At 46.0% G+C, this 15,214-nt stretch overlaps 1 protein-coding gene across 7 annotated transcripts in view; it reads right to left on the bottom strand.

The window, feature by feature from the left end:
• Positions 1 to 1,779: 1,779 nt before the first annotated feature.
• ALG9 (ALG9 alpha-1,2-mannosyltransferase) overlaps positions 1,780 to 15,214 on the bottom strand; it is a 43,955-nt gene continuing 30,520 nt past the window's right edge. For 5 of the 7 annotated variants that reach the window (XM_063355176.1, XM_063355175.1, XM_063355177.1 and 2 more), the window contains one exon: positions 7,106 to 9,282. In XM_063355176.1, the coding sequence (XP_063211246.1) occupies positions 9,159 to 9,282 (124 nt within the window). In that variant the 3' untranslated portion in view covers positions 7,106 to 9,158. Of the gene's footprint in view, positions 2,583 to 7,105; positions 9,283 to 15,214 lie in introns of those variants that run through there. The other 2 variants (XR_010073624.1, XR_010073625.1) reach the window with 2 other exon arrangements.

The raw sequence follows: 15,214 nt of genomic DNA, 5'->3' as shown, positions 1-15,214 counted from the left end.
GATGAGCCCCTCCAGGAGCATCTTGCACCCTCCTGTGATGTCTCCTCCAGCCAGAGCACAAAGGCACTGGCGGCCAAGAGCAGGCCATCAGAGCACAGGGGCAGAGAGCTCTATTCTAATTTGACCCTCTGGAGAGAAAACACCCAGGCATCAGCCACTGACCTCCACTCCCTCTCCAGTGCGATCCCAGCAAAGTCAGCCTTGCCACACGAGTGCAAGGTTGCAGTCCTGAAACTCAAGGTCTTACCTGTAGCAAAACCCCCAATTCCCCACCCCATCCCCAAGACTTTCAGCCCACTTGTCAGCCCTGAAGCCCGCGTCTCTCCTCGCTTCTAGTGGAGCATGATGCCCTCTCCTGGGAGCCCGAGGAAGCGGCTGGGGAAGAGTTTCCCAGCCGGAGTGGGGTGAACCTCAGCAAGGTTCCCACCACGGACCCACTGCCTTGAGGCTGGAAGGGAGGAATGGGGGCTCAAACAGAGATTCCCAGCTGTTAGCTGTGATCCCACGTCCATGTATGAGTTTCTGTCGGCCATGGCCTCCAAAGGCAGACCAGCTTAACAGAACTGAAGAAGAATAAAGCTCTCTATTTGAAAACTGCTGTCCCCATCTCCTAGAGCTGCCACCACTGACCCCCAGCCTGCAGAGGATGTTGTATAGAAAGCAAGAAAAGCTGAATGATCACAAAAATGCTTGCAAGCTGAGAGGAAATTAACATGTTTTCTGTGGGGCAGGTCCTCCAAATCAGAGGATGCCTCACCCAACCTAATTTCTTCACACAAGCACACCTCTGCTTCCACATGGTTCCACCTCCTGTCCTCTCAAGTCTCCCCTACAGTCTCTTCTATGCCTTACGCCATCCTCACTGTATATACCTGGCTGAAAAAGTACAAACACCTCTTCCTAATTCTACATGCTACACGCTTCTCCCTTTGCTTTTTCACCTCTGCCACCCTCTGCTCTCCCAGTCTCTACAATTCACCACCAAGCCTGAGGCAGAGATTTATAGCCCTGCATCACTCTCCTCCTTCATAGAAGCTGTTAGTTTCTGCTTGGTACCCAGCATAACTGGCTTAGACCAGAGAGCTGTACACATTTCTCTCTAAATCTCCCTGGTATCGCTTGATGAGTGACCCAAGCATCCTGTTTCCTTAAAGACACTACCCATTGCCCTCTGCATCTGTCCCTGCATCAAAGAGGAGAGAAGTCTGCGAGTTCTCTGAACACTCCCCTGATGAAGAGGTATCTGCAGGCAAAGAAGGTACGTGGAAAGGGGGCTCCAGCAAACAGATGCACAGGTGGCCAACTGGAGACATGAAATATTGTCTCCTCCCTCTCACCTCCTCACTGCACTAGGGATGCGGCATCAGACACCGGCTCCAGCTGTTTGCAAAGCAAGCCACAGGGTGTGGGGAGCGTGGCAGCATGACAAGCGCTGTGTTTTCACTGCAGTCCATTGCCTGAACTGGTAGATGGACCTGTTTTGCCAGGCTTAGCCGGAAGAAACAGAGGTAAAGCAGGGCTGCAAGGCAGTCACCTAGAGAAAGAATGAGAAATGTTCTTGAGATTTTAGCTCCCACACCAACCCTCCCCACACCCTTAACAGCAACATCCACTGGAGAGGAGCTGGCCATTCTTTAATAATTTTAAAAATACCTCCTTTATCCTTTCTCCAAGCCTACAGCATGTCCTGGCTATTCTGTGCTGGCTCCATTTTATACAGATAATGACACAGGGTGCAGTCTGAGCAGCTTTGGGGCTTTTATGTACAGCAGAGCATTACCAAACAAGTGAAGGTAAGAAGAGGAGCCTTGGGTTCTCACAGAAAGCTGAACTCAATTCTCTGGAGCAAATACTGAGTGCACAAAATATAAAACCTGCTTTTCAAGAGAAGATAAAGCACCCTACAGCTAAAAGTACTCACGCCAAACAACTGAAAGGGGCAGAGAGAGCAACAGCACAGGCAGGCAGGAGGGCTGAGGGAATCTGTGCTTGATAGATTTGGCATGGGGAGAAGACCGCTGTTTCATTTGGATGGGAAAGCTAACAGTCTTGAATGAGACAGCAGTCCTGTTAGGCCAGATATATTCACGTTACAAGACAGCCTGCGCAGTCCAGCGACCGGCTGCAAAGCTTGTTGAAGTCGGCATTTCCACTGACTTTTGGCGAGCCTTAGATCTGTCCCTCCTCAAAAATGGCAGAGAACGGAAGTGCTGTCATCCCTGTTTCATGATGCAAAGGAGCTTTCTCAGTTATGCAGAGTGTTGTTGGAGCTGAGTAGGGAACTGGACCCAGTACTTCTGCTTTAGCCACCAAAGCAGCTGGATTGCATACCTACACACTGCGGTGACCGTGGCAAGTGCTCTGCCCAGTTGCTTATTACTTCTGTTTTCCCATCCCTCTCCAAAATAGCTGGTATTTGCCGTCCTGCTGACATTGGAGCAGATGAGACATTTCATTAGCACAGCTACAACTTGGGAGGCTGGAAGACCAAGGAGGATGAGCTCAGGTGGGAAGAAGCAACAACAACAGCAGAAGCAGGCAGATTCTGGAGAAGCAGAGATCCCTTTTCCTTGCCAGCTTCCCTAGTGAAGAGCCAGAGAGAAAATAATGGATATTTATAAGCAAACCTGTCTCTAAGGCAGCTGTTTCCAAAGTCTAATAATAGGGTTTGGACTTGTTTATTGCGTGATTCAGACAGCATTGCATAAAGCTGCTGGAAAGCTCCTGCCTGTCCCCAGAGCGCATTCCCAAGACATTGTGAGTTAGAGGAGGGCCTGACTCCAGCTGCAGTGGGTTCAAGCCACCAGGGTATCAGCAGGTTCTGTCTCTTCAGAGGTGCAGTCAGAGCCAGCAGAGATGCTGGAGCAAACCAGGCTGTGCAGAAATATAAGAGCCTCCTCCCAGGGAAAGCCACCCACCCGCTCCCTGTCTTGAAACAGCAAGGTAAGAAGCCGAGGAGCCTGATAATTGCACCTCTTGCTTTGACCCTTTGGTTTCTCACAGCTGCAGCAGCACTGAGCAGAGTCCAGGAAGCCCTGGTGCAATGCACTGTGCAATGCAGGCAAGGACTGCACCTGCCTCAAAGATTTTGCAACAGTGGAAAGAATGTCAGGGATGTGGAAAGCTACCTGTCCTCAAAATCAAGGCAAAAACCCGTCTGTAGATTGCCGCTACTATGCCTGGACCACTGGGCTGGTCTCAAACCAGAGAGGGTAGTATGGGCAACGGCTTATGAGTTCACCACAAAAACCACATCCAGTGGCCCTGTTGTTTCTTGCTGACTCAGATACAATGTGGTGAAAGTGCAGGTTCCCCAGCCAAGCAGGAGGGGAGGATTAAAAACAGGAAAGGTCAAAACAGCCTCCTCTTTGTATGAGGCAGAAAACAGGGCTGGGCTCTGCAGCACAGGGCAGCACCTGGACAGCATGTTCTGAGGCAGAATAATTGCAGTGATCAGTTCTCCACCCTGCTCTTCACCAGACTGACAGTCTTTCCAACTGGCCCGTTTCAACACAGGACAGAAGAAACTTCACAGAGAATGTTTCTTCGCTCACTCCAGGCATGACAAGTTCTAAAACAACGTCAAGTGGACTAGTAGAAACCAGAGAAGACCAGAGCAGCCTTCTCTGTGCTGGGTGGAACACAGAGGAGCTTGCACTTTTTTTTTGAAGCCTGTTTAGTCAACGATGTTTAAACACTTATCCAGTAATTCACCTCCCAAGCAGGATTCACGGAGTTACAGGACAAGCGAGTGACAGTATCACCTGAGAACCCAGGCTCCTGGCTCTCTATAGTCTCTAGTCAGGCATCCAGCCACATGCACTTGTTTGGAGGAGACTAGGGAGTCTCCGCCTCTTCATCCAGTCTCAAACCCTGCCTCTTCACTGATCCCAAAAGAAAATGCACCTCTGTCCAGTCCTGGTTGCAGTTCTCCAGTCTCACATGGTGGTTACCCTCTGGATGAAGAACTGGGCAGGAAGGCAGAAGAGGACTGCATTGATCAAGAGTCCTGCTAGGCTATGATGCTCTCTCACCCTGAATATCCACCCTGACCTTTTTTTGCTGCTTAGCAGACACAGCTGGACAGATGGGGTCTCATTAGTACCTCTCCATGCAAGCAGACAGAGGCATGTGCAGTTATTCATGGGGACATGTGCTGAATCTCAGCAGGGCTGCGATGATGCTCAGGTTCTGACAGATGCTGGAGGAGAAAGAAATTCACAGCTCTTTCCTCCACCAGTGCCTGGAGAGGTAGGAACTCAAAACCACAGAATTTCATTACCAGGGCCTGTCTCCACTGCTACTTTGAGCCCTTCTTACAGCAACAAAATAAACACACAACTCTCTAACTCGATACCTTTTTTTGGATGTGAGGTGGACTCAAATACTAAGACAGTCCCTGCTTCTGAGGTTAGTACAAGTAGCAAGGAAACCTCTGTTACCAGTAAGGCCAAAACCAAGCACTGTCTAAGCATTAGGCTCACTAGAGAAAAAGCAGGGGAATAGAGGAGAGAAACAGCAGCTGTTATTTGACACTGACCATCACTGTCCCAGGTACCAAACTTTGGTCCAATCCCTTCACTATGACCCAGAGGATGCACAGTCTGCATTGGAAATAACGTCCCCCCACCATGCTTTACAGAAATCTCCTGTATGTTGGCAATTCAGCACAGCAAGTGAAAGTGCTTCCCCACTCCTATGGAGAGAAGAGTTGTCAAACAGCAGCTGTGCTCTGATATGACAGCCCAGCTGCCAACATGCCATAAATCTGTCCTAGAACAACCAGCTCCAGTGCAGATCTGCTAGTCACACCTGAAAGCTGGCCTGTGGCATTCCCAGCTAAGCCAGCCTGAAGCCTTCCCATCCTACATACAGCCCTCAACATCTTATTCACTCTTATTCATGTCCAAGGTATCTGCTCTACACACCTCAACTCCTTTGACTCTGCTTCTTCACACACACTCTCAGCTCCTGGCTTCTAAGAGAGTACATTATTTCAAATAATTTTCCTACAGAAAGAAGACAAAAAACTTTGAACAGGAGAAAAACCCTGAGTCAAGGAAAGCTGAAGTATCAGCTCTGTGGAGATGCAGTGTCCCTTTCGTTTTCCTTTCAAAAAGAGCAAATTTGCATTGAACAGCCTTGGAAACATGTCAGGAGTGCCCTCTTCTGACATGCCCCCAAGCCCAGGCAGAGCTCTAGGTGGAGATGACCAGCTTACACATACGCCTGCCTTTGAAGCAGGTTGTAGCTGAACCCCAGGAACAGGTAGAAAAAGCAGGAGCAGAACTGAAACGGAACTTAAATCCTGCTGCAGCAGACAAGCAGGAAAAAATAGTTTTGTGGAAATCGTGACTTCCCTCAGCCTATTTCTGAGAGTGTCGATCTGACTCCTTGCTGGCGCTTCCTCGGGGACTCTTTTTTGCAAAGGCTGGATAAGCTCAGACAAGATGAAATTTACAGGGTCCCAGTATTTCACAGCAGCACTTGTCCAACCTGCGGTGCTCTCAGCCTCAGCTTAAAGGTGGAAAAGTAATGCCAGCAAAGAGGCTAGGAATACTGTAACCCCTGTACATTCTCTGACCACTGCAAATGTCTTGCAGCACCTCTCAGCTTCATGCGAGACACCTCATCTAGCCACAGTCATGACCACAAGGTTGTGCCCATCTATGGTTCTGTGAGGAAACCAGCTTCTGTCAGTGTGTCAGGTCAGACACTAGCAGCACTGTAGAAAGCCATCTGGGCTCTTTTCCAGAACCAGCCAGAATAACACGAAGAGCCCTTTCTCCAAAGACAGAATCTACACAATCCTGATGTGCTACCCAACAGGTTTGGCCACAACACCCCTCTCTGCTGGAGGCAACTCTAGGCAGGGAATCCAGCTGAGTCAGATCAGCAATTTGTGGTTTGACCCTTTACCCACAAGCTCACAAACCACACGACTTTATTTATTTGTTAATAGACATCATAAATTAGCTGTACCAAACCTGCCTCCTCACAATGAGATCATACATTTGCTTTAATTAGGGTCAAAGCCATAAGAAAATAAAAAGAAAAATAATCTGAAGCCCCTCCCTCAAGCTTGCTAACAAAACCAGAAACGCCAACTACAAAATGCCATTAAAAATGTTCTGTTTTCTATGCAGCTCCACCTTTTGACACAACTGTCTTTGCATCCACATCTGCATTCAAAAAGCAAGATCCTTTATCCAGCTATACCTGAGCCAGGTAGTCAATTCTTGCAGTCTCTTCCTCAGGCCCTGATACACATACTCCTTGGACTTGTATTGCTCACTCCATCAAGTCTGTTTATTTACTAGTAATCCTCTCATTACTGATGGCTTTTTGCTTAATCTCAACACTGCAAAGAGTGCAACAGCCCTGACTTGTGAATTATTAAAAGATAAGGGGAGCCTTAGCATTTCGTATCAGAAATCTCACCTATGGCTCATTCTTTATGACAGAAAGACCATTGGTAGCAACTTCACCTCCTCATTCCCAGTGCTCTCAGCTGGGATCAACAGGTTGCCTCTGTGCTGTATTCTGGCTGCCCAGCAGCACTACCCGTGACAATTATACACTAGCAGGGACTAAAGGAAGAGAGGCCCCGGCTCCTTTACCAGCTGCCAGGAGGGCTGGTTCTGTGCCAAAGACACTAGATGAGAAACAACTTGTAGGCAGACTCCATGGGTGACCTTAAATGAGTTATTGGGTCAAGATCTTTGCAGTACTGAGACTCCCAACTTCTCCCTGAAATCAGCATTAAAATGTGATCTGCTCTCGTAATCAATGAAAGTAACAACCTTCCCTTTCTCTGCCTCTTATCTTTAGCCTGCCAGTTCTCCAGGTGGCAGGACTGACTCCACCGGTTTGCATGGTAAGCAGCAAAATGGAGTCCCTGCCTTGATTTGAAACTGTGAAATGCAAAGCTGTCCAGCTGTCCACTACCGCATTCTTCTGGAAAACATTGATAACTCCTAATTATTGTCAAGTTATCAGTCTCCCACCACCCCCCCAAAATAGGAATGAAACTGGAGAGGAAGGTGGAGCAGCCAGAGTTTTTTAAAACAGATATTTACTGTACTGTTTTCACATTAAACACGAGGTTACAGGCCATGACAACATGGAACAGTCACACAAACAGCACCAGAAAGAGGTGCAATTGGTTCTTTAACTGTGTTTTTTTCTCTATTTGATTTAAGGTCGGGGATTAGCAAGGGGAGAGGTAACATGCAGGGCAAGAGTTTTGGTTTTGATTTACTGGCACTGTAGAGCCCTGTTCAACGCATGTAAACTTTTATGAGGGGTAGAGCCAGCTGGAGAGAGGTGGGGGAATACTATGAACACAGACAGTACAACATTGATCTGCAATGTGACTGACCTTTCAGACCAACTCAGCTAAGACACCAGTTACTTGGCTGAAAACCTTGAAGCTCCACACTTGACTCTTATAAAGTGTGATATTTGCATAGGGCGAAATCCACCTCTCTGAAGAGAGCCAAGACTTAGACACCACAGATGGATCCCTAAGCCTTCAAAGTTTGAATTTAGAGTCTCAGCTTCAAACTGCTCGTCCATACAATGGGGCTGCAATGGAAGAGAACTGCATTCTCCATCCTGTAATCATCCAGACAATGAAGCAATGCTCTGTTTGCTCTTATCATGTTTTGCACTTTATAAGCTGTGTTTCCAATAGAGCACAATGCCACTAAAAAAACTCCTCCTTAACAAAATGCAGGGGATTCACAACACCTCTTCCTATGTTTCTGAAGTTGCTCTTCCGATTCAGCCCATGCCTTGCTCCTCATCCAGTTCCTCCTGCTTTGTCCCAGCAATATTATGTTAGATCAAAGCCCCATTGGTACAGCCTGCCTTTCCCATCCTGCTCAGCTGTTAACCTGCAGACTGGCCGAGAGACCTACTTAGCACTGCATTCTGCACCTGGACCAACACGTGTATCCTCAGAGGCATGCGCTCTTCCGTTTGGATCCCAACAGCTTCCAAACATAAAAATCTGCTTCCTGGTCCACCTGCTCTGGTGCTCTGTCACTGCACACACAGACCAATCTAATCACAATCACAGTGGGGCATGGAGCTTCTGCAGCCTTTTTGCAAAAGGAACTTCCTTGCTGCTCCATCTCATGCCATCCCATCCCCACAGAGTTCCAAGGATGTGAGTGAAAACAATTCCCTTCATCTAGCTTGTGATACTGTATGTTTTAAAAATGGAGATGTAATAAATACAGCATTGCTCTGGGGCATGTTGGACCAATGTAACACATACTGTCTATTCTGGGAAACAGAACAGCAAAAAAAAAAAATTAATCCCTCTCCTCTCTGGATGTTTCCAGAAATTTTAAGATGCTGTAGTCTAGAATTCAAAGGACATTGTAGGTATCTTTTAAAAATTATTATAAATAGCAAACAAACCCTTGGTTTCACAAATAACAAAAACACACTGATCCCATTAAAATAGATAACTGGCTCAACTCCTAAGTTTGGGGTCTCTTCTCCCAGAAGCAGAGGTTAATCCTTGAAAGTGTCTCCTGGACAGAGCAACTTTAGGTGTTTCTCTGTGATGCATGCTACTTCATTCCTTGAGATTCAGAGCATCTCAGTTAATTGTCTCTCAAGGTTTTCCTCTTTTCCCCTTCCTTTATCTTTAAAAAAAAAAAATCCTAAATGTTGTTACCTGAAAAAATTCCCTAGGAGAAGGTGAGCAATACTTGAGCAGATGAGAACAGTGGAAGGGGGCAGGAGAGAGGAAAAGAGAGGCTGAGCTGGATTTTCCCAGATAGCAACCTGGAGTAAAACCTCATACTGTCATTCCTTTTTATTTTCCATTTTTCTCTTCTCTGGTATAATAGATAATAACACGGAGCAGCAGGGATAATACATTCGTAGGTGGCTGCTGGATTTTCAAATGGTTTCTTACCAATATGTTCTGTGTAGGCAGAGCAGAGACTTGACACTGAGAACTGAACGCAGACGATGCACCTTTTTTACAGCTGGAAGGTTGCAGAGCAAAATCACTTCATGGGAAATCTTTATTAGTGAATCTTACAAGCTCAATCTTTCAAAAAGGGAACTGAAGATGGCTTAGGCAGCTGTCCAAGAGTGTCAGCAGATGCTTTTGGTTTTGTTGCCCAGGTGTGTTGCTAGCCTCCCATTTTTTTCCTGGTTTGCTTCAACCTTCGGGATTTCAGAATAGTATAGTTTGCATACCATGTGTACTGTTCTGAGAGGAGAGGGACGTAGAATGCACGCAGCAGCTTTGAGGACCTGAAACCAGAAAGGAAAAACAAATCATCCTTAAAGCGTTTATTAGCCAGTATGTTCAAAATGATACAACTGAGGCTTTGCAAAAGATCTGTGCTGGTGAGTCAGTGATATGAAGAATGCTAATTGTTCTGGCGTACGAAGACCAGTCCCATTTTCTCCTTGTCGGTGAGAAAAGCTGGTTTGTGCCAGCATCACCAGTTTAAGAGCAGCAGTCTGCCCAGTTTTTCAGCACACCCACTATCCATTCCAGTAGGATTATGGGGGAGAGAGGGCAGGAAGATGTTGTAATTATCAAAGGAAACTTAGATCCTGGATATCACTGTCCAAAAAGCAGACAGTACAGCCCTGTGGGCCTTCCGTATCATACAGACAGGCAGGCCTCCTGTTCCTCACAGCAGCACGCTATGAAGGTGAAAGATAGCAAGGCTGCATTTAGCTCCTGGCTTGTCCTCTTTTCGATCCAATCTTTCTGGCCACCTATTCCTTCACACATGTCTGAAGGGCAGACAGGAGCTTTGATGGGCACTGGCATTTTGAAGTTTTGTTCTTGTGCTGGTCTTCTGTTGAGAGTATTGAATTAAAGAGGGACGAACTGCTCTAAAGCCTACAATGCAGTTTGCTGCAGGCTGCCAGCATTCATTCCATGCCCTGCTAGTGCTGGGAGCTGGCATTTCACAGCACTTTGCAACAATTGGACCAACAGAGTACTCAAGCATGGAGGGTTTAATGGCTGTATCAAATTAGTACCTTTTGTTTGGTTGCTAATTGCTGGAGCTGTGCTAACTGAGTACATTTTAAATGCATGTATTCTCCTACTGAGCAAACTAATAGTAAAATCCTGGTTTCAATGTGAAGCAGACAAATACAAGGTCCTGCAGCAGCAGCACTGAACCTTGCTAGAAGCTTCAAAAACTTGAGCAATTTACTGAAATCAGGGCTGAGGCAGTCTTGCTTCCTCAGCATTGAAGCTTATCTCTTTATCTCTTTAAGATCAGCTTGTTGGTAAACTATCAACCCTGGACAGACATGTCTAACGCCATCCACATAAAGCTTGGAAAAGCAGCAACAGCACTTGAATTTGATTTGCAGCTTGCCAAGTGGTCAGAAATGGTACACAGATCCAGCATGTACCTGCTGGTCACCGCAATTCACGCAGCTTTGCTGGTAACACAGCCAAGGTGCCGGACATCCAATTCAAGTCACTTTTTCAGATGAAAGATGAATTGTGTTTTGTTTGCTTATTGTAAGCCAGCACTGGATATCTTTCAAAAATGCAGTCTAAAAAACAATGGCAGGAATTGCCACTGTGAACTAAATCTCCCTGGAGGCTCCCAGGGTTCTTAGACAGCCTTACTGTAATCCATCTGAGAACAAGCAGCTCCTGATCTCCTGCAGCTTGGAGTAAAAGACCATCCAGGAAAAGACTGGTGATATGTACTTGCATTGGCATAGCACCACTCAGCAGCAGGGTCCAGTTACATAAGATGCCATACCACCACAAAACAAGGTGTTTTTCAGTGAAACATTCCCTCTTTAGACAGACAAAGTGACAGACAAAGCAGTATTCTTTCCTCACTGGAGAGGGGAAACTGAGGCAGAAAGTACCCTCAGAGAGACTGAGCAAGTCTAAATTCCTAAAAGTACAAGTCCCAGTTCTAACTGTGAGAGTCTGCGTCCCTTCAACATCCAGCGTCTTGTAAGCCTGCTTTTTGCAAATGCTCAGCTTGTGCTTTAGGATATAAAAATGCTGACTGCTTCACTTTGAAGAACGAAAAGCTCAGTGATATTACTTAGGCCCTTTACAAATTGTAAAGCACCCAGCAAAGTTCCTAAATAAAAGAATCACTGGAAATGGTTGCTCTTTGTGAATTCCTGAGGTGCTGGAATCACTGGAACATGTTCAAAGCAGACTCTCTTAGTAGCAAATAACTAGGCAGAAGATGGTAATTTTGGTGTATTCTGAACAAGGAACATTTTTTGCAGCTGTCATTTCCTTGTGCCTGGAAATTGGAGGTCAGCCCTCCCTTCAGCCTCTAGAAGCAAAGGCATCCCTTTGAAAACAAATGCTTGATTTTCCTCCTCCATTTCTTGTGCTAATAAACATCATGTCATTGCTGAACTTATTCTGGCATCTCCTCTTATGAGCCTGACAACCCACCATAGCTACTATGGCTGCTCTCTGTGAATGGTGTGGTTTCACTTCAATTCCCTTTTGCAAAGAAAAAGAAAAGAAACAAAACCAAGAAAAAGCAACTGTGTTCAAGCTGCCTGGGATGCTGCTGAAAACAAGGAAAATGAAAAATAAGGTAGACTACCAGCTTGCTTCTACATTATAAGAAAGGGACTGAAACTAGCACAATTCCCCAGAGCTCAGGGTGTGTGGTTGGTTTAAAATGAAGTAATTCATTGGACTAGCCTTGTGTGGTTTAGCTCAGGGACAGAGAGGAAGGCAGCACCTTCGGCTGATGGCTAAGGTCCCAAGTATACAGCCTGTAGCACTGAAAATGCTTTCAGTCGCTCAGTCCAGATGTAGAGCTGACAGCAGTCAGAACAGCACCCATGTCACATCCTCCCATTGACCTGGATGCGTCTACATAGCGACAGCCTGCCCAGGCCAGCGCTGTACAACACAGTGGGCACCCAGTAATGGTGGATCTGATTGCTGAGCAACGGAACTAAGTGCCTCAGTGCTGGTGCCTCTTACAGCTCTGCAGAAACACTACTGTCCTGTCCATACTTCCTCTTCTTTATACCTTTTGTGAGAAACACTCCCTATACCTTTTACTTGTTGGTATTCTGAAATACAGGCCCAATGCAGCTCACATGGTTGTTCTCACATGGTCTTTATGGCATACGTTCAGAATGTGCAGGATTCAGCTTTGCTTTCTAGAACAAAAGGATATTCCAGGAGCTGGTAGTAGCAAAAATCTTCTCCCAAATAAGCCAGCTCAGTGTAACCATCCTGAGTTTGCAGACAGCCTGAAACTCAGCCTGAGCAATGGAAGTCCTCCACATGCTCTTAACTTTGCTGGCAACTCAGCCCTTATTAGCAGCAGTTTAAATGTGAGTGTTCACTGTTTCACAGTTTATATCAGCAGTGAAACAAGAGGTGAAAATACTTTTGGTAAAAAGAAGATCAAAAAAGGAGAGGCAGGAATGACTGACGGAAAAAAACACTGAGGGTGGAAAATGATGAGAAACGCGGAGCTGCTCTTCCCACCAGTGGATGTCATACATAATGCCAAGGCACTCGTGACAAATAACAATACAGTGAATTAGTGTATAAAGGCCAGAGGAGACCCCAATAATGAGGTTCACCCTGCTCTTCAAGGTGAAATGATGTATTACTCAAACTGTCAAGTCCCCAAGGAGTCCTTGGTTTCCATCAGGTGTTAGCTAGTCAGGCTGCTTGTGCAATAGCAAAATGACTCTTCACTAACAAGACTTATAAAGGTGAAAAGGGAACAGTTTACATTGGTTTCAATTACCCAGTCTAAGGACACAGGTTAAAAAAAGGCAACAGAAAATAAAAGAGGCATCTTAAAAGTAATAACGTTTATGTGCTCAGAGAATCACATCTCAGATACAAAAACATGAAACCCTGAATATGGCATGGTAAATGGTAGCACCAACACAGCTATAAGGTCAACCTTTGTATTAGTTCAGCAGCAACTTTCTGACTGAAAAAAAACTCAGACTGGGCACAAGCACAAGGTTGCTCTCTCTGCTGCCAGTAACTATACAGCAGCAAAACCCGGGGTGCCTGCTCTCAGCGGCAGCCATGAGAGAACCATGGCTCATGACGCACCTATAGCTCAGGAAGTCATGACAGAGCTTTAAATTCAGACAATGAACCTTTACCTCCTGCCACCTCGCTTCGTCAGGCTCAGCAACCTCAGACAACAGATGGCACATGGAAGGGGTTGGGATAACACATGACAGTGAATATATATATAATGTTCTATTTGCATTTGCTTCTAAAATTGTCCCCCAAAGACTGTGAGTGTGTGTAGCCTTAATCAGCATAGAGCTCCCAAGCAGCACATTGGTAGCAAAATCAAAGCCACAATCACTCCAAGCTGGGTAGCCGAGGGTCTAGTGCAATGCTACTGGAACACTGATGTGGCAAGGCTCTTTCAGTGGTGAGCTCCAGGCCAGAGCCAGGCAACAGGCAAATTCTGCCCATCTCTTGCTGTGCTCCAGACATGGGAGATATCCCACATTCCAGGGGGCGTCTGAATTCTTTACCAGTTTTATGGTTTCTAGGGGAGCGACTGCTGCAGTGCCCAGAGCAGCTCCCAGTTAGGATAGAGGTCACAGTTACCAGGAGGCCCAGTAGACCTGGAACCACAGTGCTGTTTGGTACTAAGTGTATTTCTGTATATTATCTACTGGACTTCAGGAGAAAGCAACTCAACAGTCTTGTTCTACTAATGCCAATGGACGCTATTCTGGAATGGAAGCAATAGCTGCTAAGTGAGGATGTTTAAGTCCCCCCTCCCAAGATTGACAGGGAATGAAAGCAGTTAAACTTAGTGGTGGGAGTTTCTTCCTAACTGCATCTTGTAACCTGAACTTCTTACTCCAGTGACAGCAGAATTCAGAAAGAAGCATGAGAAGGAAGAAGAGAAGGGAATGGCAGAGAGAAGAGACAGGAGGAAGTTGAATCTCTGCCACACGGGCAGGACCTAGTACCTTCTAGCTACTGGCATACACAGGAAGCTCATGATCAAAGCTTTCTGAAAACCCATTAACGTTTGTGCTTCCTCTAGGTGTTAAATTTTGTACCAACCATGCACCTAAAAAGTAATTTATCTACTTGTAAAATAAAAGTAGGGAAAACATTTCATGTAACATGGAGGAAAGCACCATTAAAGGGAATGAGACAGTCTCTTATCAAACGGGGGTAATGATATGCTAGAACAAGGTGACCGAATCATTAATTTTGCACTAAGAATATTTTTTTTACGGAAAACCCAAATGTTTGGAGCAAGCAGACAGCTCAGCCAGAAGAGCTGAAAAATATGTGCTCCTCAGTGGGGAGCTGTAATATATTTCCCCTTTTCTGTGCCAGATTCAGAGTGCTCAGCCAATATAGAATTAAACGGACCTGGACAAAGCAGCTTCCTGAGGAGCATAATTAGCTGGTGGCTTGGAGTGCTCTCTAATTCAATTAGCAGCACCATTTATCAGAGCCAGCTGAGATTTACATTTGCACTTGCTGACGTCAATTTGAGACTCACAGTGAGTCCCAGAAGCCTCCAGTTCAGCAGGAGTGAGCTGAACTGCTGGGGTCATTTATTTTCAAAGAACAAGAGCTGGAGGTTGCTTTTGGGTGGGGAGGTGTTTGATGGTTTGTTTTTTTTCCCAAATGCTCCTTGCTGTGCAGCCACTGAGCTGCAGACCTCAAATCTACACTGTCAGCTTCCCTCACAGCTCAGTTCAAAGTGACACTTCTTCTGTTCCTCCTTCCCTTTTATAAAAAAAGCTGCATTTCCATAGTGTTTTTACACTTATTTCATAGGTAGCAGAGGACATTTCTAAATCATTGTGTGGAAGCAGGTGTTGGGTTTGAGATATGCGTCATTCTGCTGAAGTGGGGAGCGGGGGGAAGGTACATGCTCAGAAATGCGAGCAGCCTGGATCATTATAGGAGTTCTTGATGCATCTTCACTGACTCTAGCCACAGACCTGTGTGTCTGACCCTGGGAGGAACTTTCCCCACAGATCTACTAGGTCTGGGATCCTTTCAGCTTACCAATTTCTAGCACCTACCATGCTATTACAACTGTGTTACTGCTGCTCTCCTGCAGCTGAACTCCACAGAATGATCAGTTTCTCAACTCTAAGAGAGACAGCACTGCCTAGATTTGCTGTCTGAAATTAAAATGAAACAAAACCACATAACTGTTTTTGCTGGGATTTCCATACC

Source organism: Chroicocephalus ridibundus, chromosome 18, assembly GCF_963924245.1.
Source record: "Chroicocephalus ridibundus chromosome 18, bChrRid1.1, whole genome shotgun sequence".
In the NCBI taxonomy this organism is placed as follows: domain Eukaryota; kingdom Metazoa; phylum Chordata; class Aves; order Charadriiformes; family Laridae; genus Chroicocephalus; species Chroicocephalus ridibundus.
Note: the sequence above shows the minus strand (reverse complement) of the source record. Positions and strands in the feature narration are given on the sequence as shown.